Source organism: Schistocerca piceifrons, chromosome 3 (assembly GCF_021461385.2).
Source record: "Schistocerca piceifrons isolate TAMUIC-IGC-003096 chromosome 3, iqSchPice1.1, whole genome shotgun sequence".
In the NCBI taxonomy this organism is placed as follows: Eukaryota; Metazoa; Arthropoda; class Insecta; order Orthoptera; family Acrididae; genus Schistocerca; species Schistocerca piceifrons.
The window spans coordinates 441,128,853-441,154,588 of NC_060140.1; the positions used below are offsets into that span (position 1 = coordinate 441,128,853).

The 25,736-nt window shown below is 38.5% G+C and overlaps 1 protein-coding gene across 1 annotated transcript in view; it reads left to right on the forward strand.

Moving 5' to 3' along the window:
- The window catches only part of LOC124789352 (paired amphipathic helix protein Sin3a-like), a 35,270-nt gene extending 20,741 nt beyond the window's left edge, over positions 1 to 14,529 (forward strand). The window contains exon 4 of the mRNA XM_047256679.1: positions 7,130 to 14,529. Within this exon, the coding sequence (XP_047112635.1) occupies positions 7,143 to 10,943 (3,801 nt within the window). The 5' untranslated portion in view covers positions 7,130 to 7,142 and the 3' untranslated portion in view covers positions 10,944 to 14,529. The remainder of the gene's footprint in view (positions 1 to 7,129) is intronic.
- Positions 14,530 to 25,736: the final 11,207 nt, after the last annotated feature.

The following is a 25,736-nucleotide window of genomic DNA, read 5'->3' on the forward strand; positions in this document are numbered from 1 at the left end:
CATTCTTACAAAGGTTGATGTGAGAACAGCAACAGGACAGACGCATTTCCTTTCACCACAAACTATTGTTATTGCTTCCCAGTATTGAGGCATAGTAAATCTAGAGGATACAGTTGTTTCTGTAAATCTGAACCTGTTTAATGTGCCTTCCAAACATTTGTTTGGCTGGGACGGCTGTATCATGTTTGGCATCATTGAAGGTCAGATGTCGTAGTGTGTGACCTTGCACATTGTAAATGCTTGTTATTGGTCTGTTGACAGTACTAACTTTTTTGAGCTGTGTTGTAACACTGCCTTTTTAACAATAAACATGGTTTTCAGTGCTCTGTGTTGTATTGTTGGACTCTGAATACAATTGATTTTGCATTAATGCAACACATTGCTGTATTTATATTAAATTTCAGCCTCGGGTTGCATAAACAAAGAAACTTTACCTAAGTTTTGGCTATAATAATGTAGCCTTCTTCAGAAATGCCACAATCAAAAATGAAATTAAAATATGCCGGAGATTGGCCTAATCAAACTTATTTATTTATTCCATGTGATCTGATGGTCCACAGTGTGTTGCAGATGTCAGAAAATATCAGTTATCATTGTTAACATATATTGATATATTATCCTAATGTATTATATTGCAAAGATTGGTTAAGTTTACTTCACTCCAATTGCTCAATGTTTTCAGTTTAACACAAATAGCAAGATTACTGTTCTAAGTATTCATTCGTAGAGTAAAAACAGTGACACAACAAATATGACTTCACGGCTTTGTTAAATTTTATGTTGTGTTCGATGGACTTAATACTAGTGGAAAGATTGTTGAACAGTTGGAGGCCCATGTGGAAAGCTCCCTTTTTACATAGATGAGTATTTGTACGTAAAACATGCAAATTTTGAGTTTTTCCTGGTGTTGCGTTCATGTATTTCATTATTTTTTGAGACTCTGGAGTCAGTTGGCACTATGTGGTTTCTGAAAAATTTTAGTCTCAGGAATGTATAGGCAAGGCAGTGTAAGGATTTCCAACTTTCTGAAGATGGGTTTGCAGGAGTCTCTGGGTTTGCTCCCACTAATAATCCTCATTGCTCTCTTCTGGATTTTGAATGTGTTCAGGGCAGTTGGAGAATTTCCCCAGAATATCACACCATATTTTAGGTGGGCTAGTATGTAAGCGTAGTACGCACTGGTTAATGTTTCCAGGCTAGCACATGATTTCAGTACACTCAATGCATAACAGCCAGTACTAATTCTGGCATTTACTTTTCCTGTATGTGTATTCCATTTCAGGTTATCTTGAACCCACAGACCAAGGAATTTGAAAACAGTGCCAGTATCTATTGGCTGGTTATTTACAGTGACAAGTGACTGAGAGGAATTTGCATTTTGTGTTTGGTGTTGATAGTTAATCTGTTGATTTTAGCCCAGTTGCTAAGTTGTTCATTGACCAAGTTCACAGCTGTTTGCACAGCCTCTGTATTCTCCCCTTTGAGGAGTACAGTTGTGTCATCAGCAAATATTATTGTTTTGTGTGCATCTACATTCAGGCTCAAGTCATTAAGACACAGGAGGAAATGTAAAGGTCCCAATACTGAGCCCTGTGGTACACCTTGCTTTACAGTTTTACTACTTGATAGGATTTCAGTTATTGAGTTGGTTTGTCTATTAGTGTATTTCATGCTGACACTCTGCATCCGATTGGTGAGGAATGAAGCAATCCAATTGTTTGCAATTCCTCTGATACCATAGTGTTCTATTTTTTTCCAGCAATATTTTGTGGTCAACAGTGTCAAAAGCCTTTGACAAATCCAGAAATATGCCTGTTATGGGCTGTTTTTTATCCAACAGATCAAATAGCGTATTTATGCAATCATATATTGCAGTTTCAGTAGATTTGTTGCTTCTGAACCCTTGTTAGTACTACAGTACATATTAATAAGACTGCGTCACTTCTACTAATGTTTTGCCATTAGGTCACGCCAGCGGGCCAGACAGTTGGGCCGCGGGCACTGAGTTGTAACTCATTGATACGTAATTGTCATATTCAAAAAATGTACACAATTAACATCAGTGACTTTGACCTTTAATATCTCCAAACATGATGTTAATTGTGTATATTCTTCGAATATGACAGTATTATATATCAATGAGTTACGACCTAGTGCCTGCGGCCCATCTGTCTGGCCTGTTGGTATGACCTAAAGGCAAAACATTAATAGAAGTGACGCAGTCTTATGGCTATGTACTGTAGTACTAACATTTTAAGTTTGATTAAGCCAATATCTGGCATGTTTTAATTTCATTTTGTATTGTGACATTTCTGAAGAAGGCTACATTATTATAGCCAAAACCTTAGTTTCTTTGCTTATGCAACTGGAGGCTGAAATTTAATATAATTACATTTCACAGTCGCTGATTTTGCTAAAAATATTCAAACATTGCTGCATATATTAATTTATATCTCATAATCCCATTGTCGTCCCAAACTTGAGTTTTTACTTCATTGTATAGGGTAACATGAAGCAAATATATTTTTTCGTCAGTTTTGAAGGTGATATGTTTGGAGATATAAAAGGTGAAAGTCACTGATGTTAATTGTGTACATTCCATTCTTTGAATATTACATAACAACATATCAGTGAAAAGTATTTTTCAAGACCTTTCCAAAATTTCCTGGTTCAGTGACCTGTCTTTATTAGATCAGAAGTTTTCTCAGCTACATTTTAAAAATTTTCTGCATATTTTTAGAACTTTGAGTAGCCATTACTCTCACCATACTTGCGCTAAAATTCTGTAATTTGATATTTTTCATTCTCTTGTCATGGGCAATGATAACACCAAATTTTATGAAAATCAAAGGGGGTTAGCTTACCACCTGTGTTGATTTGACATGGAATGACATAGGTTTTGATAAGTGAGTTTCCGAGTATCAAAAATATGTGAAAGACATGGCTGTATCCTTTGATAGCATTGACTTAGAAGCTTCATGTTTTTACATCGCCAAGGGTCCATGGTCCTTAACATGTGACATAAATTTCAACTTCATATGTATATTGGTTCCTGAGCAAAAGGATTTTGAACAGACAGACAGAAAGATGAATAACTAAGTGAGCCTATAAGGGTACTGTTTTTACAAATAGAGGTACAGAACCTTAAGCAAGGAGTGCATGATGAACGACTAGCTGGTTCATGAAATCAGGGTCATGTTCAAAGTTGCTATTAATATTGTATCGTGTACAGTAAGAGATTTCTTCAAGATCTCCTTCTTGCAGACAATTTTTCTGTCTTCTATTTCACTTCCAGCCTAACAATGATGTTACCATAAATCTATTTCAAGTGGTGATTGACAGGCTTAAGAAATGAGCTCAACACTTTGGTGTCAGATAATCTTAAGAGAATACAGTTTTATTTTTTATTTTTTAATTGTGTGCTATTGGTAGGAAGAGTGGCTATTAAAAGAGCGTGTTTAGCTATAGTGTGGCTCCTTCTGGCCAATGAGATCAGTTGAAGTGGTCATAATGCATGTCTGAAGTGGATACTCTTGTCGGCAACTGGGTTGTTTCTGCATTGGGAAAATACTCTAGTGAGTACTGCTTGTGATGTACAGTTGTCAGTATTTCACATATTGATACAATGCAATCTAGCTGTCTGTGAGAGGGTGGTTCATGTGTTGGATGACCTGCTCTCTGTCTGGTATCTGTAAGTTTTTGTTTAATATTTCATTGGAGGACTTGAAAACTTAATCTTCTTGTGGTGCACGTGTATTCTCTCTGTCTGTCTCCTCCCCCCCCTAGTTGTCTGTCTGAGGTGGGGTGCTTTGGCCTCATTGACCTCCTGAAAGATTGGAGACACATCCCTTGCCTGCTCTGGCCCTGGGGTCCCATGCTATTGTGGCCCTTGCTTGGCAGTTGGCAGTCTGGCCTGGCACCTACCCTTCCCCCCTTTTTATTCTCCCAGTTCTTTTACATTTGCCATTTTTAATGTTATCTTTCATAAACTTTTACCATCTTGTCTGTGTTGCTCGTTTCACAGGGGTAACAGATGGTGAGATGGTCCTGATGGGATGCAGAGGATGCATTTGGCACCCACATAGTGTCCTCCAGGGATGTGCAACTGCATTCTGAACAGAGCTGATCACCCACCTTACCTCTCTCACTGCCCTCCCACTTTTCCTTGATTTTCTTTCTGTCTTATATCTTACTTACAATTGGACTTCCCAGGATTTGCCTTTTGTATCCTCCTCCTGTGGGTAATTTGTGGTTCGATAGAAGGTGAAGGGACTGATGAATTCGCTGTTCTGTCCCTTTAACTCCAGTTACCAACCAGCCAATCTCTCTCTTCATAACATTTTTGTGGTGCAGCCACCATTTTTACCATTATTAATAATATAATCCCTATGTAATTTATCTAGAGTGATACAAAATTTTAAGTAAATACTGGGTCAAGCACAAAAAATCTGATTCAGAGATAATCATATGAAAGCAGTATAAAAGTTGGGGATGACAACACAGACAAAAAAAAAAAAAAAAAAAAAAAAAAAACTATACAGGTTTCTTGTCACATCTGTGTGTTTATTCTATGTTAGTAGATTTAAGAATAAAATGATAGAAAATTTGAAGAAAATGAAATGTTCTGTATGCAATGGCTTTAACAAAAATAACGATACAAGTGCCATCATGCTCATTTTCACTTATTTTGAAAGGGTATCATAAAACCACGGATTGTCCTCTTTTTTACAAATGGAGTCAGTCTAACTAAATCCTTTCTCTTTTCTTCAGAAAGTCTAGGTTCTCAGTGTAATATTTCCAGCTGCACCAGTTCAAGGTCAGAAAGCTTCATGTTCCCCTTAAAGATGTTATGTTCCTCGAACTCTTCAATTGCATTGGGAGTTGGCTGAACTTGGTATACTCCTAGCCCATCCAGCAGTCTGAGTGATCCACTGTGTTTTTGAAATACACATACAGATGAAATTCGTATGTTTTCTAGCAGTAAAATCTGCTTCTTGCGTAACAGCCATTGTGACCTGCATTGTGTGCGTAGCTTCAGTGATGAGGTGAACTGATGATGATGATGATGATGATGATGATGATGGGGAATTGAACCTGGGACCCCATGCGCGGGAAACGAGAATGCTACCGTAAGACCACGAACTGCTCTCTTTTTAATAGAGAGACTTGAAGTAGACGAGAGCTTGATTTTGACAAAAAGAGCTTCAGAAGCAAGTAATGTCATAAGTAGACCATGCTGAAAGACCAGAGTCGAAACAAGGCCCCCAGAGTAGACAACATTCCATTAGAACTACTGCCAGCATTGAGAGAGCCAGATCTGACAAAACTCTACCATCTGGTGAGCAAGATGTATGAGACAGGCAAAATACCCTCAGACTTCAAGAAGAATATAAAAATTCCAATCCCAAAGAAAGCAGGTGTTGACAGATGTGAAAATTACCGAACTATCAGTTTAATAAGCCACGGCTGCAATATACTAACGCGGATTCTTTACAGACGAATGGAAAAACTGGTAGAAGCCGACCTTTGGGAAGATCAGTTTGGATTCTGTAGAAATATTGGAACACGTGAGACGATACTGACCGTACGACTTATCTTAGAAGCTAGATTAAGGAAAGGCAAACCTACGTTTCTAGCATTTGTAGACTTAGAGAAAGCATTTACAATGTTGACTGGAATACTCTCTTTAAAATTCTGAAGGTGTCAGGGGCAAAATATAGGGAGTGAGAGGCTATTTACAATTTGTACAGAAACCAGACGGCAGTTATAAGAGTTGAGGGGCACGAAAGGGAAGCAGTGGTTGGCAAGGGAGTGAGACAGGGTTGTAGCCTCTCCCCGAAGTTATTCAATCTGTATATTGAGCAAGCAGTGAAGGAAACAAAACAAAAATTCGGAGTAGGTATTAAAATCCATGGAGAAGAAATAAAAACTTTGAGGCTCGCCGATGACATTGTAATTCTGTCAGAGACGGCAAAGGACTTGGAAGAGCAGTTGAACGGAATGGATAGTGTCTTGAAAGGAGGGTATAAGATGAACATCAACAAAATCAAAACGAGGATAATGGAATGTAGTCGAATTAAGTTGGTTGATGCTGAGGGAATTAGATTAGGAAATGAGACACTTATAGTAGTAAAGGAGTTTTGCTATTTGGGGAGCAAAATAACTGATGATGGTCGAAGTAGAGAGGATATAAAATGTAGACTGGCAATGGCAAGGAAAGCGTTTCTGAAGAAGAGAAATTTGTTAACATCGAGTATAGATTTAAATGTCAGGAAGTCGTTTCTGAAAGTATTTGTATGGAGTGTAGCCATAAATAGCTTAGACAACAAATAGCTTGGACAAGAAGAGAATATAAGCTTTTGAAATGTGGTGCTACAGAAGAATGCTGAAGATTAGATGGGTAGATCACATAACTAATGAGGAGGTATTGAACAGAATTGGGGAGAAGAGGAGCTTGTGGCACAATTTGACTAAAAGAAGGGAATCGGTTGGTAGGACATGTTCTGAGACAGCGAGGGATCACCAGTTTAGTATTGGAGGGCAGCGTGGAGGGTAAAAATTGTATAGGGAGACCAAGAGATGAATACACCAAGCAGATTCAGAAGTATGTAGGTTGCAGTAGGTACTGGGAGATGAAGCAGCTAGCACAGGATGGAGTAGCATGGAGAGCTGCATCAAACCAGTCTCAGGACTGAACACCACAACAACAACAACAACAGACCATGCTGGTTTTCTGGTATGTGCTTTGACAACTTTGGGGACAAGGAAAGAAATTAACTACAAACATGCACACAGAATAATTTTTATATGAAAAACACAGTTGTAAGAACCTTAGGAAAGATCGGAAGTCAGGTAAACGTAATATTAAGATATTAACACATAATTTATTTAGTGTTGCAGAATTGTTACTGCCAATTCTTATCTGTATAGGTGACATCTTAATATTCATAACTCTTTGCTAATAGTAGAGATATAGTAAATGTTATCAGTTACAGTGGTAAAAAATTATTTCAAATATTATGGTTTTAACCTTGTATGATTTAAGTACTCCTTATTGGAAGAACAAGACATCCCATCATACATAACTGAAACATGGAAGAATGTAACATATTTACCCTTTTAATTTCAGGCTGGCGAACACAATGCCTACCAGCGTGCAGCTGACTGTTCCATCATACAGTAACAGTGTAATAGCAAATGGAGGAGGTTCCCCACCTCCTCCACCACAGCAGCCTTCAAGACCAAAGTCCTCTCAGCCTCAGCCGCAGGCGCAGCAGCCACAGTATCAGCGCCTAAAAGTCGAGGATGCTTTGTCTTATCTTGATCAGGTTAAATATAAGTTTGGAAGTCAGCCTCAGGTTTATAATGAATTCCTTGACATAATGAAGGAATTTAAATCACAGAGCATCGATACTCCGGGAGTTATACAAAGAGTCTCTAATCTCTTCAAAGGGCATCCTGAACTGATTGTTGGATTTAATACATTTTTGCCACCTGGATACAAAATTGAAGTTCAACCAAACAACCAGGGCTATACGTTCCAGGTGTCTGTATCAATGCCAAGCTCAGTAATTGGTGTTCCAGCTACTGCTGTGGTTCCATCTGGTAGGCCTTCTTCCCCAACCAATACTCCAGTGCCACCCCCAAGTTTCTCTACTGTTCCTGCACCTGCAGTGGCAGCCACCAGTTCTGTTGCTCCCAAGACACCACCACAGCAGCAGTTACAGCAGTCACCTGCACACAGTATTTCTCCATTGCCAGATGCGCAGTCTGCTCAGAGTCAGCCAGTAGAATTTGGACATGCTATCAACTATGTCAACAAAATAAAAAAGAGATTCATCAGTCAGCCAGAGAAGTATAAAAGATTCTTGGAGATTTTACACACTTACCAGAAAGAACAGAAGAATGTAAAAGATGGACAGGGTCATCCTACAAGACATCTTACAGAAGCAGAAGTGTATGCACAGGTTGCTAGGCTTTTTCAGAATCAAGAAGATCTTTTAGCTGAATTTGGCCAGTTCTTACCTGATGCGACAAGCCATCACTCGACTGTATGTGATAGACTTGCCTCTGCCCAAACCAGTAATGCTGGTAGCAACAACAAAGTGAACACAGGTGAAACTGTCACACCATTGAAGAAGAACAGCGGTTCTGGGAAACCTGCCCATGACAGTTCAGTCACGCGAGATTCACACGAGACACCTGTCGTTACAGAGCACAGGAGTAGTACCGCAAGCATTAGTCATGTCAAGTCAACACCCATGTTGTCACCACGTGCAGGAAGTCCACCTCCCAAGAGACACAAGACAGCATGTCTGAGAGATGTGTCAATTGCAGAAGCTGCAAAATATGGAAACCTTACAGATTATGCCTTTTTTGATAAAGTGAGGAAAGCTTTAAAAAACCAAGAAGTATATGAAAATTTTTTAAGGTGTCTTATATTGTTTAATGAAGAGATCGTTTCTCGTTCAGAATTGGTGCAGCTGGTAACGCCTTTCTTGGGGAAATTTCCAGAACTGTTCCGTTGGTTCAAAGATTTTGTAGGAGTCACAAAAAATTCAGCAGCAGGTAATGGCTCTGGCAGCAGTTCAGCTACTGTTGAATCTATTCCGAGTAATGTTGTCCGACAAGACAGACCTGCAGGTGACCTGGCAATGGAAATAGACTACACAGCATGCAAAAGATTGGGTGCGAGCTACTGTGCTCTTCCAAAAAATTATATACAACCAAAATGCTCAGGTCGAACTGCATTGTGCAAGGAAGTTTTAAATGATACTTGGGTGTCTTTTCCAAACTGGTCAGAAGATTCAACATTTGTTACCTCCAGAAAAACACAGTTTGAGAAATATATATATCGATGTGAAGATGAAAGGTTTGAACTTGATGTGGTTATAGAAACAAATGCTGCCACTATACGGGTGCTACAAGGAGTGAACAAGAAACTGTCGCGAATGTCACCTGAGGAAGCAGCTAAGTTCCATTTGGATGACTGCCTTGGTGGATTTTCACCCACAATTCATCAGAGGGCCATCAGACGAATTTATGGAGACAAAGCAGATGATGTGATAGATGGTCTGAAGAAAAATCCTACTGTGGCAGTGCCAGTTGTTCTTCGTAGGCTTAAAGCAAAGGAAGAAGAATGGAGAGAAGCACAGAAAGGCTTTAACAAAATATGGAGAGAACAGAATGAAAAGTACTACCTAAAATCTCTTGATCATCAAGGGATTAATTTCAAACAAAATGATTTGAAAGTGCTGCGCTCCAAAAGCTTATTTAATGAAATAGAAACCATCTATGAAGAAAGACATGACCAAGCTGATGAAGGTACTGGGGAAGTAGCAACAGGCCCTCATCTTATATTGCAGTATAAAGACAAAAGTATGCTTGATGATGCTGCTAATCTGTTGATTCATCATGTCAAAAGGCAAACTGGCATCCAATCAGAAGACAAACAGCGTGTGAAGCAACTTCTGCGTCAGCTTCTACCTGATATGTTCTTCCATCCTCGCCAAGAGCCCAGTGATGATGAGCAGGAAGATGATGAAGAAGATGACCGATGTAAGCCAAATGGTGACAAACCATCAAGCAGTAAGAAAAATAAAATGAAAGGTTTCCTTCATGCACCGACAGGACCATCTGATGAAGCATACACACTCTTTTTTGCCAATGGCAACTGGTATCTTTTTTTGAGACTTCATCACATACTGTGTGAACGTCTCACTAAAATATATGATCAGGCAGTCATTTTGGCAGCAGAGGAAGCCAAGGAGCGACAGGATCGGAAAGAGTCAACAGCTGTAACGTTGCGTCTCAAACCTAAAAGTGAAATTGATGTTGAGGATTATTATCCGACTTTTCTGGATATGGTAAAGAATGTGTTGGATGGCAACATGGACAGTAACGCGTATGAGGACACTTTGAGAGAGATGTTTGGCATCCATGCGTACATAGCTTTTACATTAGATAAAGTTGTAACTTATGCAGTTAGACAGCTGCAGCATATTGTATCAGATTCCACTTGTCAGAAATGTATTGAACTTCTTCGAAATGAAGCCAAACGTGATGGGGCTGGTGGACCCTGCCATACAGCTGCCCAGAGGGCAGCAGCAGAACAAATGTATCAAAGACGTGCAGAAAGATTGATGGGTGATGAGGTGTGCTACAAAGTACTTATTTATAGACGTGACTGCCGAATGACAATTGAGCTCCTTGACAATGATACAGAAGAACCGGATCCACCTGCAGAAGTAGAAAAATGGTCAACATATATTGAGCGATTTACCAATCCTGGTGGCACTGCAGACCAGATACTGGATGCCACATCGAGAGTGAGATCAAGAAAACCTGTGTTCCTGGCTAGGAATGTACGCTTGTGGAGACAGCATTCAGGTAGCTTGGCTGAGAAAAATAGGGATAAGGTTCATGAAAAATCAAGTCCGGATGGAGAAGTAGAAACCAGTAAAAGTGACAGGGGAAATGCCAAAGATGGAAAGGGTAAAATAAAACCAAATAGTTCAGATGATGAAAAGAGCCCATCTGCTGGAGGCTCAAGAGATAAAGTCCATTATGCAGATAACAGTGGGGAAATTGTTGGTGGTGATGGAATGCAATGTCGGTTTAATATTAATCAGTACAGGATGGTGTTTGTTGTAAATAAAGAAAATTATTTATACAAACGACAGGCTTTGCGCAAGGCTCGTACCTCCCACCAAGCTGTTTCACTTCATTTGAGTGAGAAGTTTCAGAAATGGCTTAACAATTGGGTTGAAAAAAATGTGACAGATCAGCAACATGCAGCTTGTAAGGACTGGTTATTGGGTCGTGGTGAAGATGTAGTGTCTAACCAAACTCGCGTTCTGTCTAATAATAATTTGAACATGACACCTTATCACCCTTATAATCGGTATCGTGTGGAATATTTGGAAACACCGGATAAGAAATGAATACACAGATGTTCTGTTGTTTATATGTAAGAAAGAGGGCACAAGATACACTCAGTCCATTTATTTAATGGAAGTATCTAATTTCATATTATTGTACAAAGTTCCCTTGAGTGCAGCAAATGCATCTATACAACTTCGAAACCTTATATGGGTGACAGAAAGCTTTTTGAGAACAGTTCTTCCCTAAACTCTTGTCAGTTTTCATAACATTTACGGTAACATACTTTATAGTCCGATTTAATATGTGGCACTGTATAATTTCAAACAATGCCATTAGATGTTTCCTTTAAAGGACACACCGTGTTCTTCATTCTACAAACATTCAGTTTTTAATCAGAAAACCCCTGATTTTATAATAGTAAGTAATGAGCAAGTACTGCTGTTGGTGCCAGTGATTTATTATACACGTCAAAGACATTGTTTAGGTCGTAATAACTGAATGTGTATTGCTTTACACATGCTGTTTATTTGAAAGTGAATGGACAGTGAAGTTAGCAATAAATATTCTCGAAAACCCACATGTAGTAGCATTTGTCCATGTACATGTAAAATACTGTTTTCTAGGGGTACTTTGAATATATATGTGTGAATATATATGTGTTTTTTACTTCAGTTGTTATGTTATTGGACTTCATTTCAAATTAGTCAGTAAATATGCTAAGCAGTGTCCCCAAGCAAAGTGTAAGAATAGTTTGCTTTCACATTGAATCATGGTCATGCATGTTTCTTGAAAGTAGTTAAAACATTATTGAGGACAGTGTTAATGCCTGCCTGTTGTATTTCCATTTTAGTCTCTCTCTCATTGATCATTTCTCAGGCTGTGTACGTGTAACTTTTCATTTTATCCTTCAGAGCCTAATACTGGAATAATTTTTATAGGCTATACTGGAATCATTTGTCACATAAATTCATTCATTATCATATTGCTGCAGTTTGTTCGACATTCTTAAAGCCTCTTAGGGAGGTCGATGTAGCAGATTGAAACATATTTTCCATCATACAATCAGCATGTTTTAACTGTAGCGGACCATATATGGAAGGGAACAATTAAATACACTGATGGAGGAACACTTGGGTAAATAGTGCACCTCACTACAAAATAATGATGCGATTGGATAATGGTGATACTTGTATATCCACACAATTCTTCATTAAATAGTTTTATCAAATGCTAGAAGGCTTTTGAGTTAATACTTTGTAAATAAAATTGTATAAAATAGTTGCAGAAAACTAACATTGTATTATTTCAAATAAAATGTTTACACGTAATCAAATGAAGTTTGTCTCACATTGCAGTTTGGTTCTTGTAAGTTGAAAAGGGGAACGTTATTAGTTTACTGTTAAGACATTGAAAATTAGTATTGACTAAGACATAGTGTTTTATATTGCTTTACCCTATTTATTTTACCTGTCCGGTGTTAACATACAGGGCATTTGCAGTTTTTGTGGTAGGAAGAAATCCTGCTTAGACATACAGAAATTCTTCATTGAATGACGTAGCTGAAGTCTTGATTTGTATATGATTAAGTTGTTCTGTCCACATTTTAAATGTTGTGTATGTGTAGCTACGGATGAACACGTATCATTGTACATATCATATCGTGTGTGTGTGTATGTGTGTGTGTGTGTGTGTGTGTGTGTGTGTGTGTGTGTGTGTAACTACCGTACATGTCTGAAGTAGATTATACAACAGCAATCATATAGTATAACACTATAATGGATATGTGTTAGTTTCTTAATAATGTTTGCACTTACTTTACTTCTTTTGTGTTCTTGCGCAAGCAAATAACAGTAGGCTGTATTACTGAATTTTGTGGATGTATTTAGTGTCATTGTTTCTTCTTACTCCTGCTGGTTAAATGTTTTAGGGCATTTTGTTTACTGCTTCCATTATTTGAGTACCTGAAAAATGAATCTAAAAAGAAGTGTCAATGTAATGTGGTTGAAATGGTGTGTGTCTTTTATCTGTTTTGTAACTGTACAGTTTCTTTCAGATTTTATGATCACAGATATAATGTGTATCTAAGAAAGCACTTGAGTAGTTTACTGATAGAAACAAGACTGTTAATGGGTTTTGACAACTACTTTGTAGCAGGTCTTATTTTTTGTGATGTCATGTAGTTTATTGTGATTTTGAAGACATTGTGGTACATGCAATTAAACGTGACGCATAGTTACATAAAGCCAAATCTTTATGTCAGTATTTTTCCATTGTAATTTGTGTAAGTTTGACAGTTTGTGGCCATAAGTTAAATTAGTTGCATCCTTTTGTAATCTGGTCATAAATATTTTGAATTTTGTCCATTTTTGCATTACTGTCACCTTTTAAAGGTAAAAGTAGCATACGTGTAGGAGCAGCTGTGGCTTATTTTATTTCAAGTTGAACATAGAGATCTTTTGTTTACACATAGTCTTCACATATTAGATGTAGTTTATTAGAACCAAACAAATTATAGATTCGGTTCTTGTTACATTCTTCAAGGCTTTGATCAGTTGTAGCATGTTTGCAAAATCTTGCCATTGCAATGTATACTTTCAGATATATTAGAAATTCTGTGGTACTGTCTCCTCTGTTTTTTCTTTGAAATGTTGTTGGCTCTCTGTCTGATGTACAAATTAAATTTAATGCAGAGTAATATATTCCCCTTGAACAAGAGTTGCTGTAGTAAGATGATGTTTACAAAATGAGAATTTAGGGAACTCTCTAAACAAAACTTGTTGCTGCTGATGAGTTTTAAGTGCATACTGTTTAGCTTTGTCTGGAAATGTGATGTAGGTGTTTTATTAGAAATGTGGTGTAGTATTTTAAGGTACTGAGAGGTTTGCAAATTTATAATTACTGTGCTGTTCACTCAAAATGTTTTGATGCTGCATAGTTTCCAGGTATGTAAGTTTTCATAAATGCTAATATGTCGTTAGAATGTAACTGGACAGAGAAAAAATCTACTCATCAAGCCGTGGCAGTAGAATACACGTATAAATGTATTTAAGTTAAACTTTCATATGTAAGTTCACTTACTGGCACTTGCTGAGTTGGTTTTTATCGATCCATTTACATTATATTTATAAAAATTTGTTATTTTTTCTAATGTGTTGTTAATTAAATGAAAAATATTGTAAACATAATACACAGTTACTTCAAAAGATTTTTTTTTATGTTGTTGAATAAAGATTGTGTAAATTATGATGCATGCTTAGAGAGAAAAAAACATACAGAACTCTCTTAACATTATTTTGGTTTCTGTTAAACAGTTTTTTTGCTCTATTTCTAAGTCTTACATTCAAGCTTATTTTTAACATGTTATTAGTTTCTGCAGTAGGTTTAAAACTTAAAATTGTAAATGTGTGTTATAAAGGATCTGCTCATAGATGCAAAAAAATTCTTTTCTGATTCTTTAAAATGCCTGTATATAGGTGAAACTATTTGTATGAATTCTTATCCTTACTCTTACAATTTATGCTCTTTGTGCGAATTTTTACTGTCTACATACTTGTATTTTTTTATTGTAACAGTTAGTTAGTGTAGGTTGAATAATACCCAAATTATATTGCAAATTATGTACCAAATATATATCTGTGAAATTAACAAGTACTGGTTTTACAAATCTTTATTTTATCGTTGCCTTTTACACTACCATTTGGCTTCCTTCCTACCCATGTTCTCCAGAGGCACATGTTACAGTATTCTGTCTAATTTAAGACATGCAGTTTTGGCACTCATGATTTGTATTTACCATTTTCTCCCCATTGCACATATAGTTTCCTTCCCATCAGTATGTTCTCCAAAGGCATATGCTGTACTATTGTGTTGTCTTACTGAAAATGTATGGTGGGTTTGGCAATCCTAACTCATGTTTTCCGTTACGTCCCTAAATCACATAAGATGATTGCTGATTGGTTCCTCAGACAAACCAGTGGCTTATTTCCCACCCTACTGAAATTTCAGTTAGTTCTTGGTTTCTAATGACTTCACAAGAGTGTGTACCACACACTGCATTCTTCTCATTTATACCATGTTACATGGTCTCTCTCTCTCTCTCTCTCTCTCTCTCTCTCTCTCTGTGTGTGTGTGTGTGTGTGTGTGTGTGTGTGTGTGTGTGTGTGTGTGTGTAATGTTAATTGGAATCTAGAACCTTTTTGCTAATTCCTAATACTTAAATACTACCATATGTTAAAGCTTTATTTGATGCTGTTTGTTGATTATCTCAAATCTTAATGATGATTCCCCATAAACAGTGCTATCCAATACTGTTTAGCTCATTAGGTGTCTAATGTAATTGGATAGATAAAAAAATCTGCTCATCAATTGATGGCAGGAGAAAACATCTAAAAATTAAGGAAATATGCAAGCCTTTAAAGCCAGTGGTTCCTTCTTGGAGAAGGGTAAGGGAGAGGGGTGGAAGAAAAGGACTGATGAGGTTTGGGAAATGTGGAGAATTACAGAAAAATCTCACAGAATCCATTGTCAGGAGTCTTACTAGGCAGGATGTGAAGGAAATACTGATTGTTGGGGATGGCATTGGATACATTTGAAAACCTGATAGCTTAAAAAGTACAAAATTAAGATATTGTGTGTCAGTTAATAAGAGTGAAAAACTAAGTTGGTTATATGTGGTAGAGATGGGCTGGGGAAAAGTATACAGCACAGAAAAGAAAAGATATAGAAAACTAAAAGAGAACGAAGAAAGAAATAGTTACCAAGAAGCAATGCTCGAGACCAAGGATATAAACGTAAAGTAAGGCTAGGTGGGTGCCAGTTCCTGCCTGCAGAGTTCTGAGACTAGTTTCAAGGGGAAGACCCAGATGGCATGTGTGGTGAAACAAGCACTGAGGTAACAACTGTAATGTTGTACAACATGCTCTGCAACACTATAGTCTGTTTTGCCAGTTTGCGCCCTCTCTATGCCCATTCACTCTAATTGATAACATTTTGTGGTAGTCATGTAGATGAAGAAGGCAGAACGGTGTTTACATAACAGCTGGTACACAATGTATTGTTCCGCAGATGGTTCTCCCTTTAATAGTATAGGTTTTGCCAGTTAGAGGGCTGGGATAGGTGGTGGTAGTAGGGGACAAAGGGCAAGTCTCAGTGAGGATGGTTGGTTGCAGGGGTATGAGCTACACAGTACAAAACAGTGCAGGAGCAGCTATAGAGTCTCCAGGATATTATGGAGGCTAGTATAACAACTAAGATTATGGAGATTGGCGAAGAAGGGAGAGGAGGAGGTAGTGGCAACGAAAAGCTGTTCTAAGTGTGGTTGGCAAAATGTTGAGAGAATTTTCTCTTACTGTTGTTTGGTGACTTCTCCATCCAATTACATTTTCAAAAATGGATTATTTTTTTGTTAATACATCATTAGCTCTCTAGGAATGTAACTGCAGCTAAGAACTTGTCTCTGTGATTTTACCAAATTGCACAAGTCAACTGTTTTCTTAGAGTGACCATAAATGTATTTTTAGCCGTTTTGTTTCAAGGAATGTTATTCAAATCAAGCTTGTATTATATTCCAAAACCCTGGAGCAAGCAGAAGTTACTGATGGTTTAAAATTGATTGTATGCTCTGTTTGCTTTCCAACAAAAACTTTGCCTTCTCTCTCTAACGTCGCTTCATCCACTTGCCCTAATACCATTTTGGGTATCACCAGTGTGTGTATTACTCATCTTGTACCCTGAAGTATCTAAATTTGGACAAAGTGAAGAAGGCTTAGCTGAATTAATTGTACTTCAGTTTTTTATGTTGTCAAAGTTCTAATGATGTCTCCCAGGCGGCTGCTGCTGCTTCTTGTGCAAGCTTAAGTTGACGTTTGAGTTCCAATAAACAGTCTTGGCCATGATGTCATTTTCCACCAAATGGTTTAATTGTAGATTCTGATACACTTTCACAACTGATAACAATGTTCACATATATTATTGATGAAAGCAGTTTATGGAGCAATCGTGTAAAACACATCCGCTTGGGTGCATCCCTGACAACCAAGTGTGTCGTCTGCATTTATGTGTCAAAGACCTTTTAAAACTTCCAGTTTCAGGCTGGAGTTGTTATTCTGGTTTTTGTTTACATGTATTTCACACAGGTTAGTAGCATTACAAAATGTGAAACATATAGGTTGAGAATAATGCTTACAGTAACTATTGGTAATTATTTGTGGGAATATGATTTTTATGTTGTGCTGACAATAGTATATTTCATTTGATTTGGACGTGTTTTCCAGTCTGATTGTCAAAGAGGTGTTTGCAGTTTTTTGTTTTTACTATGAATGGGTTACATCTTTTTTATGTTTCATACCAGGATTTACATATAACAAAAGTAGTTTTGATGTGAGCAGTTTTGAGAATCAACAGTGGTTTTGAATTCAAAATTATGAAGCTATTTTCATGTTTCAAATTTGGCTGTTTTCTATTCAGGATAGAACCAACAAAACTAGAAACATTTCAGTGTGTTCCTAAGTTTTCGGATGAAACACAAGGTTCCAAAAGATAATTTAATTAAAATGTAACATTATTGCACAATTTGTAATTTTTGTCCTTTGGTTTGTTATTGAAGTTAACATGGTTATTTCTATGATGTCAGTGGTTTGTTTACACGTGATATTCATTTTGTCTATTTCAAAAATTTGTTTTCTTGATAATTGAGTGGTTGCAAGTTTGGTTGTAAGCCTACAATGAAGATAATTCTCAACAGACTATAAAATCTGTATTATTTTTCTTGTCTACAGAACATATTGGGTGTCTACAGATGCTATCTGTCGAAATATCGTGTGAACAGTTTGAACAAATTGGAAAGAAGAACTAGAAAGTTTCACTGAATCTACTGATAGCATATACATAATGTTACAACCCCCCCCCTCTCCCCCAGTCATTCTAGTGTTTGCAAAATAATTCTATAATGTATGTAGAGTGAAATGCTTCCCATCAGGGAAAGAAATTTCACTTGTTTCCTCACATGGTGGCTACTTAATTTACTCTTATCTTGTAATGATAGGCTATAAAAATGAAGCACCTTAAATTTTTTTTCCTGGGTTTTCCATTGCAGTAATAGTTATGAGAAATATTTGAAAAGTAATGGTTGTTTTGTCATAAAAAATGCTCTGTGTCAGATTTAGTTCTCTACAAATCGCCTTCACTGTTTCAAGTGATCGCCATTTGCTTCTAAGCAGCTTTTTGTGAAGTTTCTTCAACGCCCACCCCTGCGTAGAAGTTCTTCCAGTGGGAATGGAGCCAATTGACAATGACTATCTGGATTTCATCATCTTTGAACTCTGAACCATTGTTTAAAGTCCAAGCAGCTACAGTCTGGATTGTAAAATATATGGGTGAAGATTGTCCCCCATAGAAATGTTTTACATGTCATTGCAGTAAACAGCCCTGATCTGAACATTACCGGCAAAGAAACATGGATTAGCCATAACTAAGTATTGGTGGAGACAACTTCAAAGGGCAATAAGTTCCTCAAGTTTCTGAAGATTCTTAAGTCTGTTGTCATAGTGACTAACACTAAAAGAAAAATTCAAATCAGTTAGTGTAAAATGATGATGTGTTATTAAATAGAAGACATGATTAGCTACAGGCACTTACGCTGGCGTCATTTGAGTAAGATGTCAGAGAATTCAATACGGGCAATTATGGTGACCAATAAAAATTATTGGTTATTAATTGGATATGTATTGAGTGATAATTCACGAAAATAAATTTGAAAGCTTATTCAGTTTGAACCTCCTGTATCCTCCCAGGGCAAATGGAACTGCAATTGAGTACAGGTGGTTGAATGGCAGTGTGTGGAGGCGATGGTGCTGGCCGGGATGGCTAGAAAATGTCTGCTGAAAGATATAACATATTTTATTTAGTCTTTAACTACAAAGCTGAAGTGCCCCTGGATTCACCCTCTGCCAGCGCACAGTCCACCAGCAGTGCAGGTGATATTGGGGGGTCGTAGCAGCAGGATGGCCATTTAATGAATCTGTCCTACTTTAATGACATTGTTTACTTCAGGCACATGCCTGAGTTAGCACTATGCAGCCCTGAATGAGGAGTGCCAATGACATATATCTGCACTGAATTCTTGTAGGCAGCTGCTACTACTGGGTTAGAAATCACCCTGGCGCAAAAGGATGATGACGGTACTGCCCTGGCTGCGAACTGGTGCCCTCTGAGGCAGAAGTTCATTGCTGCCATGGAGCCTGGAAAATTTTTTGTCCATTGTGTCATTCCAAAGTCCAAGGGTGCCGACTTGAACCCATGGGCTGGTCTGGTGGAGCTGGCTGCCCATACTGGTGTCAGCTGCTGGCTGGCCATAGCACTATAGAGACTGGCGTGGGTGCTGCCAGACTGAATAATTGTGCTAGAAACACAGACTGCTCAAAGTTGGATGCCTTTTCTGCAGTGTCACCACAGTTGTGCAGCTTGGCCCAGCCACCTTACAGTGTACAAACAGGCTCACTTGTGAAATTACATGCCAGCATCTCTGTGTTTGCCTGCTTGCCTCACATACGACTGCAATGGAGCTGCCTTTAATTCAGTAACGTTCAAAATTTAGTGACGGCCTGACACTCCCTAGACTTCTTCGGAATTGTACCTGTCCTGACACGTACCATATCAAAGACTACACTTGACCTCTTTTTCATTTGTTTTGTTTTGTTTTTTACTGATTTCTTACATACGTGTTCCATTACTTTGCTGGAGTGAAGTAAATATTAGGATTTTGTTACAGATTGTTAGTTAATTGCTTGTATCACATTACCATTATTCTTCATTCACACTTGTTATCTGGTTCTTATTATTCAATAATGTCTCATTTGGACTTTACACATCCTTTTGTGGATAAGTTCTGATCTCTAATACACTAATAAAACCCCCACCACCGTTTCTTTAAAGAATAGAACTCCAATGTAAAAACAGCTTCCCATATCTGATTATTTTGCAAGTGATTTAATTTGTTAAATATGTGATGTTAAACATGCAAATGTGAAAAAGCTATGAATAGATAACCAATAAATTCCAAATTATCACTACTAACAACTTTTAGGGACAGGTTCCTTATACAGAAATAAGTAAAAAATTTCTAGTAAAATGGAATCAGAAATGCATACCTTAAGATGTACAAGCACTTGTTCATATTTGATACTATGAAACAGATCGCTTATACTTCAAGGTCTTTGCTTTCGATATTTTGGAAGGACGAAGTACTGACCAAAACAAGAAAAATATTACTGTTAAACATGGGGTCTAAAATGTGTACTTTATGAGCTATGAGCATGTGTTCATTTTCATTAGTGTGCAACATCTCTTTTACTGAACAAGTCCTCATAGCTCTTAGGGTATGCATTTTAGAGCCAATGTTTACTAGAATTTTTTTCTTGTTTTGGTGTAAGGAAGCTGGCCATGAAGTTTGTTGGTGTTTCTTTGGGTCACTCTATACGTGGAAAGAACTAACACCAATGTAGTGATAAAATTTAAGTGTTGAGAACAGGAGGAATTCCTGTTAAAAATTTGTTGAAAGTTGCTAAGTGCTCTCATTACCAAACACTGGATATTCTGGGTAATTTCCACTCCGTTTTAAGCAAAGGCTAGTTTTCCATGCATCTCAATGTTTATAATGTCAGACCTCAAGAAATATGTGTTTGTCGTGTTGATATAATTTCATACATTTGTTCAGTGGTATATATGGATGCTGTCCACAAAATGTATTGCAAATAGTTAGTAGTAAAGTAGTAGTAAATCAAAACATGCTTGATGCTGAAGTTTTATTGCATGTTTGTTGGTTTCATGTTCCATTGATCATTTGTACAGTTAACTAATAATTTGGAACAAAACATTTTATTACACATTTATTTGTAAATATGGTTACAAGCTGACCATATACAAGGTTAGCAGTCTGCCTTTATGGTAAATAGAACTTAAATATGGAGTAATGACTATCATTATTTCTCCTAGTGTTGTAATTAGGTGCAGTCTTAGGCAATAAAACCTGGCCATCAGAGGCGTTCACTTAATGTGATGACTGCTCCTCAAAATTGAAACTCCAGCCATATGCACTATCTTTCAACACTGTAGGATGTGCAAATTTCTGGAGGAAATATTGTCTTCTGAGGTGTTTGTATCATTGTGGGTTACTTTAAGTAATTGATATACTGCAAGATGCCAAGTCTTTTACTCATTCCTATGTAATAACAAGTTACCTTCTTTTACAAATTTCCCGGTCGCTGTCTTGTTTTCTCATGATGATGTGGGCCAGCTATGCAATGCCCCGTGATTAACCGCTGACTTTGTTTGAGATTGCAGAGGGGCAAGTCCTACAAGAGAGCTAGCTTCTACATTTAACAAACTCACTACGAAATTGAAAAACACTGTTTACGTAATTCTTCTATATTCAAATAAGTTATCAACTCGCAACAACTGATAATTAACAAAGCTTTTCAGACATCATCTTGATACACGATGCTTCAATGCTTCACCAAAACTATAACTTCGTGCTTGAGATGGCATGGCATAGACTGTATATAACAACATTCATTTTTCTTTAGTGCTTGACTGTTGTTGTCAGGTCCCTTTCTTCTTTGGAGTCCACAGCACCCAAAAGCATGACTGCAAAGTGCAAGTGACTCCTCCCCGGCCATTCCAAATTACACACCTGTTACCACTTTCTGCACTGTGTCCACATTTTTCTCTCTCATATCTGCACATAAAAATTCCAACAAACCCGGGCACAGTAGGTGCTCTTTACTCTAGTACCAATTAAAGTTATGTTTTTCACATGCACATCTTTCATCAGCCTAGTAAAAAGACAGTGAGATGTGTTGCTGTGCTTTATAGCAACACGTACCACTACAGATTTTTGCACTAAGATGAAAGATGTTGTGTGGAATAACTTACACAATTAGAATCAGCAATCCAAAATTAATTTCACTTTTATGTTGAGGTCTCATGTAACCTAAACTCAACGCCTTCCATTCAATGCCAAATTGATACCTACAATTTTCATCAATTGTCTTACATTTGATTCCTAAACATGTAAAGATTTATGTATTTGTATTTCAGAAAGATAGAAGATAAATAGTATCTCCTACAATTAAACTTAGTTGTATGTATATATACACTGCTGTCCAAACTTAAAGCAACAAATGGAAATTTTGCAAAGTTGCTTTTATTTTGCCACTCAACACTATAAACAGGTGATTGTAAAGTAGAAGTAATGTAAAGGGTACAGAACGTAAACAACTGCAACATACATAATGGTAGACAAATATGTTCTTCGTTCTGTCTGACTTAATAGATTCAGACATATGGATATCAGTTGCTTCTGATGAGTTGTTATTTTTCTATGCTCGCTGTTGCATGGCAGCGGACTTACACACATCGAAAAAAGTTTTGTATCACCTCGGTTCCAAGAGTTCCGGAACCTGTACAGAAAATTGCAATAGAGATCAACAAATGCATCATTTGCATCCTTTATATTGCTCATGAAAACCTCACATTGCATGTTGTACCACCATACAACGAGACCTTAAGAGATGGTGGTCCAGATTGCAGTACAAACCGGTACCTCTAATAGCCAGCAGCACGTCCTCTTGCATTGATGCATGCCTGTATTCGTTGTGACATACTACCCACAAGTTCATCAAGGCACTGTTGGTCCAGATTGTCCGACTTCTCAACGACGATTCGGCGTAGATCCCTCAGAGTGGTTGGTGGGTCATGTCGTCCAGAAACAGCCCTTTTCAATCTATCCCAGGCGTGTTCGTTAGGGTTCATGTCTGGAGAACATGCTGGCCACTCTAGTCGAGCGATGTCGTTATCCAGAAGGAAGTCATTCACAAGATGTGCACGATGGGGGCGCGAATTGTCGTCCTTGAAGACGAATGCCTCACCAATATGCTGCTGATACTGTTGCACTCTCGGTCGGAGGATGGCATTTACGTATCATATAGCCGTTACGGCGCCTTCCATGACCACCAGCGGTGTACGTCAGCCCTCATAATGCCACCCGAAAACAACAGGGAACCTCCACCTTGCTGCACTTGTTGGGCACTATACACTCCGAAAACTGGGTAATGCGTTCAGTATAGGGTGTGACCACCTCTGGCATCAGTGCAGGCCTGAAGTGATGGGGCATGCTGTAAGTGAGGTCAACAATCTCATTTTGAGGCAATAATGCCATTCTTCCTGCAGAGCTGCTTATAAGTTTTTGAGAGTGATTGGTGGATGCTAACGTCATGAAGCCAGCGCCTCTAGTGCATCCCACACGTACTCTATGAGATTCAAATTGGGAGAGCGAGCAGGTGATGTCATGCATGCAAGTTTTTCCATTGCCAAGAAAATACCAACCACCCGTGTTCTATGAGATTGAGTATTACTGTCCATAATTAACATTCGTGTGACATTTGCATTCAGCAATAATAGTTTGCTCATGGAATATTCTTATGTAATGTTGTTACTAGTGATGAATTATGATGCCTTTATGTTAACTTCTTAAGAAGACAAGTAACGGCTGAGCCCTCACAACAGACATCTCCTTGAGCAAAAGGCAGTGTGAACAGATAATATTTTGCATCAGGTGACACAAAAAGAGTGTTGTGCAGTACAAACTCCTGCCCGCAGAAGTGTCCATCCAGTTTTCATTTATTACCAGCAAATGAGACGGCTTTTGGTTAATGTAAAGGCATCATAACTCATTACCAGTAATAATGTTGCATAGGAATTCTTATTGAGTGAACTGACAACATTCAAATTAAAAAAAAAAAAAAAAAGTTTAACTAGGCATCCCATTGATTTTTGTTGCTTTGAATTTGAGAATGCAGTCCTCTTGCATATGTCTATTAATCAAGAGTTCCTGAATGTAGAAAATCAGTCAAGTGAGAAAAATTTTTCTTGAAATGAGAGAATTCCTTTCTGAAATGACTTATCTGACAGCACTCACCTCTCACATGATGTTTTTTGTTGTGGTCTTCAGTCCAGAGACTGGTTCGATGCAGCCCTCCGTGCTACTCTTATCCTGTGCAAGCTTCTTCATCTCCAAGTAATTACTGCAACCCACATCCATCTGAATCTGCTTAGTGTATTCATCTCTTGGTCTCCCTCTATGATTTTTACCCTCCACATTGCCCTCCAATACTAAATTGATGATCCCTTGATGCCTCAGAATATGTTCTTCCAACTGATCCCTTCTTCTAGTCAAGTTGTGCCACAAATTCCTCTTCTCCCCAATTCTATTCAGTACCACCTCATTAGTTACTTGATCTACCCATCAAATCTTCAGCATTCTTCTGTAGCACCACATTTCGAAAGCTCCTATTCTCTTCTTGTGTAAACTAGTTATCATCCATGTTTCACTTCCATACATGGCTACACTCCATACAAATACTTTCAGAAAAGACTTCCTGACACCTAAATCGATACTCGATGTTAAATTTTTCTTCTTCACAAACGCTTTCCTTGCCATTGCCAGTCTACATTTTATATCCTCTCTGCTTCGACCATCGTCAGTTATTTTGCTCCCCAAATAGCAAAACTCATCTACTACTTTAAGTGTCTCATTTCCTAATCTAATTCCCTCAGCATCACCTGATTTAATTTGACTACATTCTTTTATCCTCACACAAAACAAATGTTTAAAGCTGTCTCCATTGCATGAACCTCTGTTAAATCCAAACGGAACAACATGCCACAAATTTTAAACCTTTTCCTAGTTGCTGCTCTATTTTATAATGCTTGAACAACTTTCATAACATTCAAGTATCCAAAATTCAATATTCACTGCAAGACATATACACTCCTGGAAATTGAAATAAGAACACCGTGAATTCATTGTCCCAGGAAGGGGAAACTTTATTGACACATTCCTGGGGTCAGATACATCACATGATCACACTGACAGAACCACAGGCACATAGACACAGGCAACAGAGCATGCACAATCTCAGCACTAGTACAGTGTATATCCACCTTTCGCAGCAATGCAGGTTGCTATTCTCCCATGGAGACGATCGTAGAGATGCTGGATGTAGTCCTGTGGAACGGCTTGCCATGCCATTTCCACCTGGCGCCTCAGTTGGACCAGCGTTCGTGCTGGACGTGCAGACCGCGTGAGACAACGCTTCATCCAGTCCCAAACACGCTCAATGGGGGACAGATCCGGAGATCTTGCTGGCCAGGGTAGTTGACTTACACCTTCTAGAGCACGTTGGGTGGCACGGGATACATGCGGACGTGCATTGTCCTGTTGGAACAGCAAGTTCCCTTGCCGGTCTAGGAATGGTAGAACGATGGGTTCGATGATGGTTTGGATGTACGGTGCACTATTCAGTGTCCCCTCGACGATCACCAGTGGTGTACGGCCAGTGTAGGAGATCGCTCCCCACACCATGATGCCGGGTGTTGGCCCTGTGTGCCTCGGTTGTATGCAGTCCTGATTGTGGCGCTCACCTGCACGGCGCCAAACACGCATACGACCATCATTGGCACCAAGGCAGAAGCGACTCTCATCGCTAAAGACGACACGTCTCCATTCGTCCCTCCATTCACGCCTGTCGCGACACCACTGGAGGCGGGCTGCACGATGTTGGGGCGTGAGCGGAAGACGGCCTAACGGCGTGCGGGACCGTAGCCCAGCTTCATGGAGACGGTTGCGAATGGTCCTCGCCGATACCCCAGGAACAACAGTGTCCCTAATTTGCTGGGAAGTGGCGGTGCGGTCCCCTACGGCACTGCGTAGGATCCTACGGTCTTGGCGTGCATCCGTGCGTCGCTGCGGTCCGGTCCCAGGTCGACGGGCATGTGCACCTTCCGCCGACCACTGG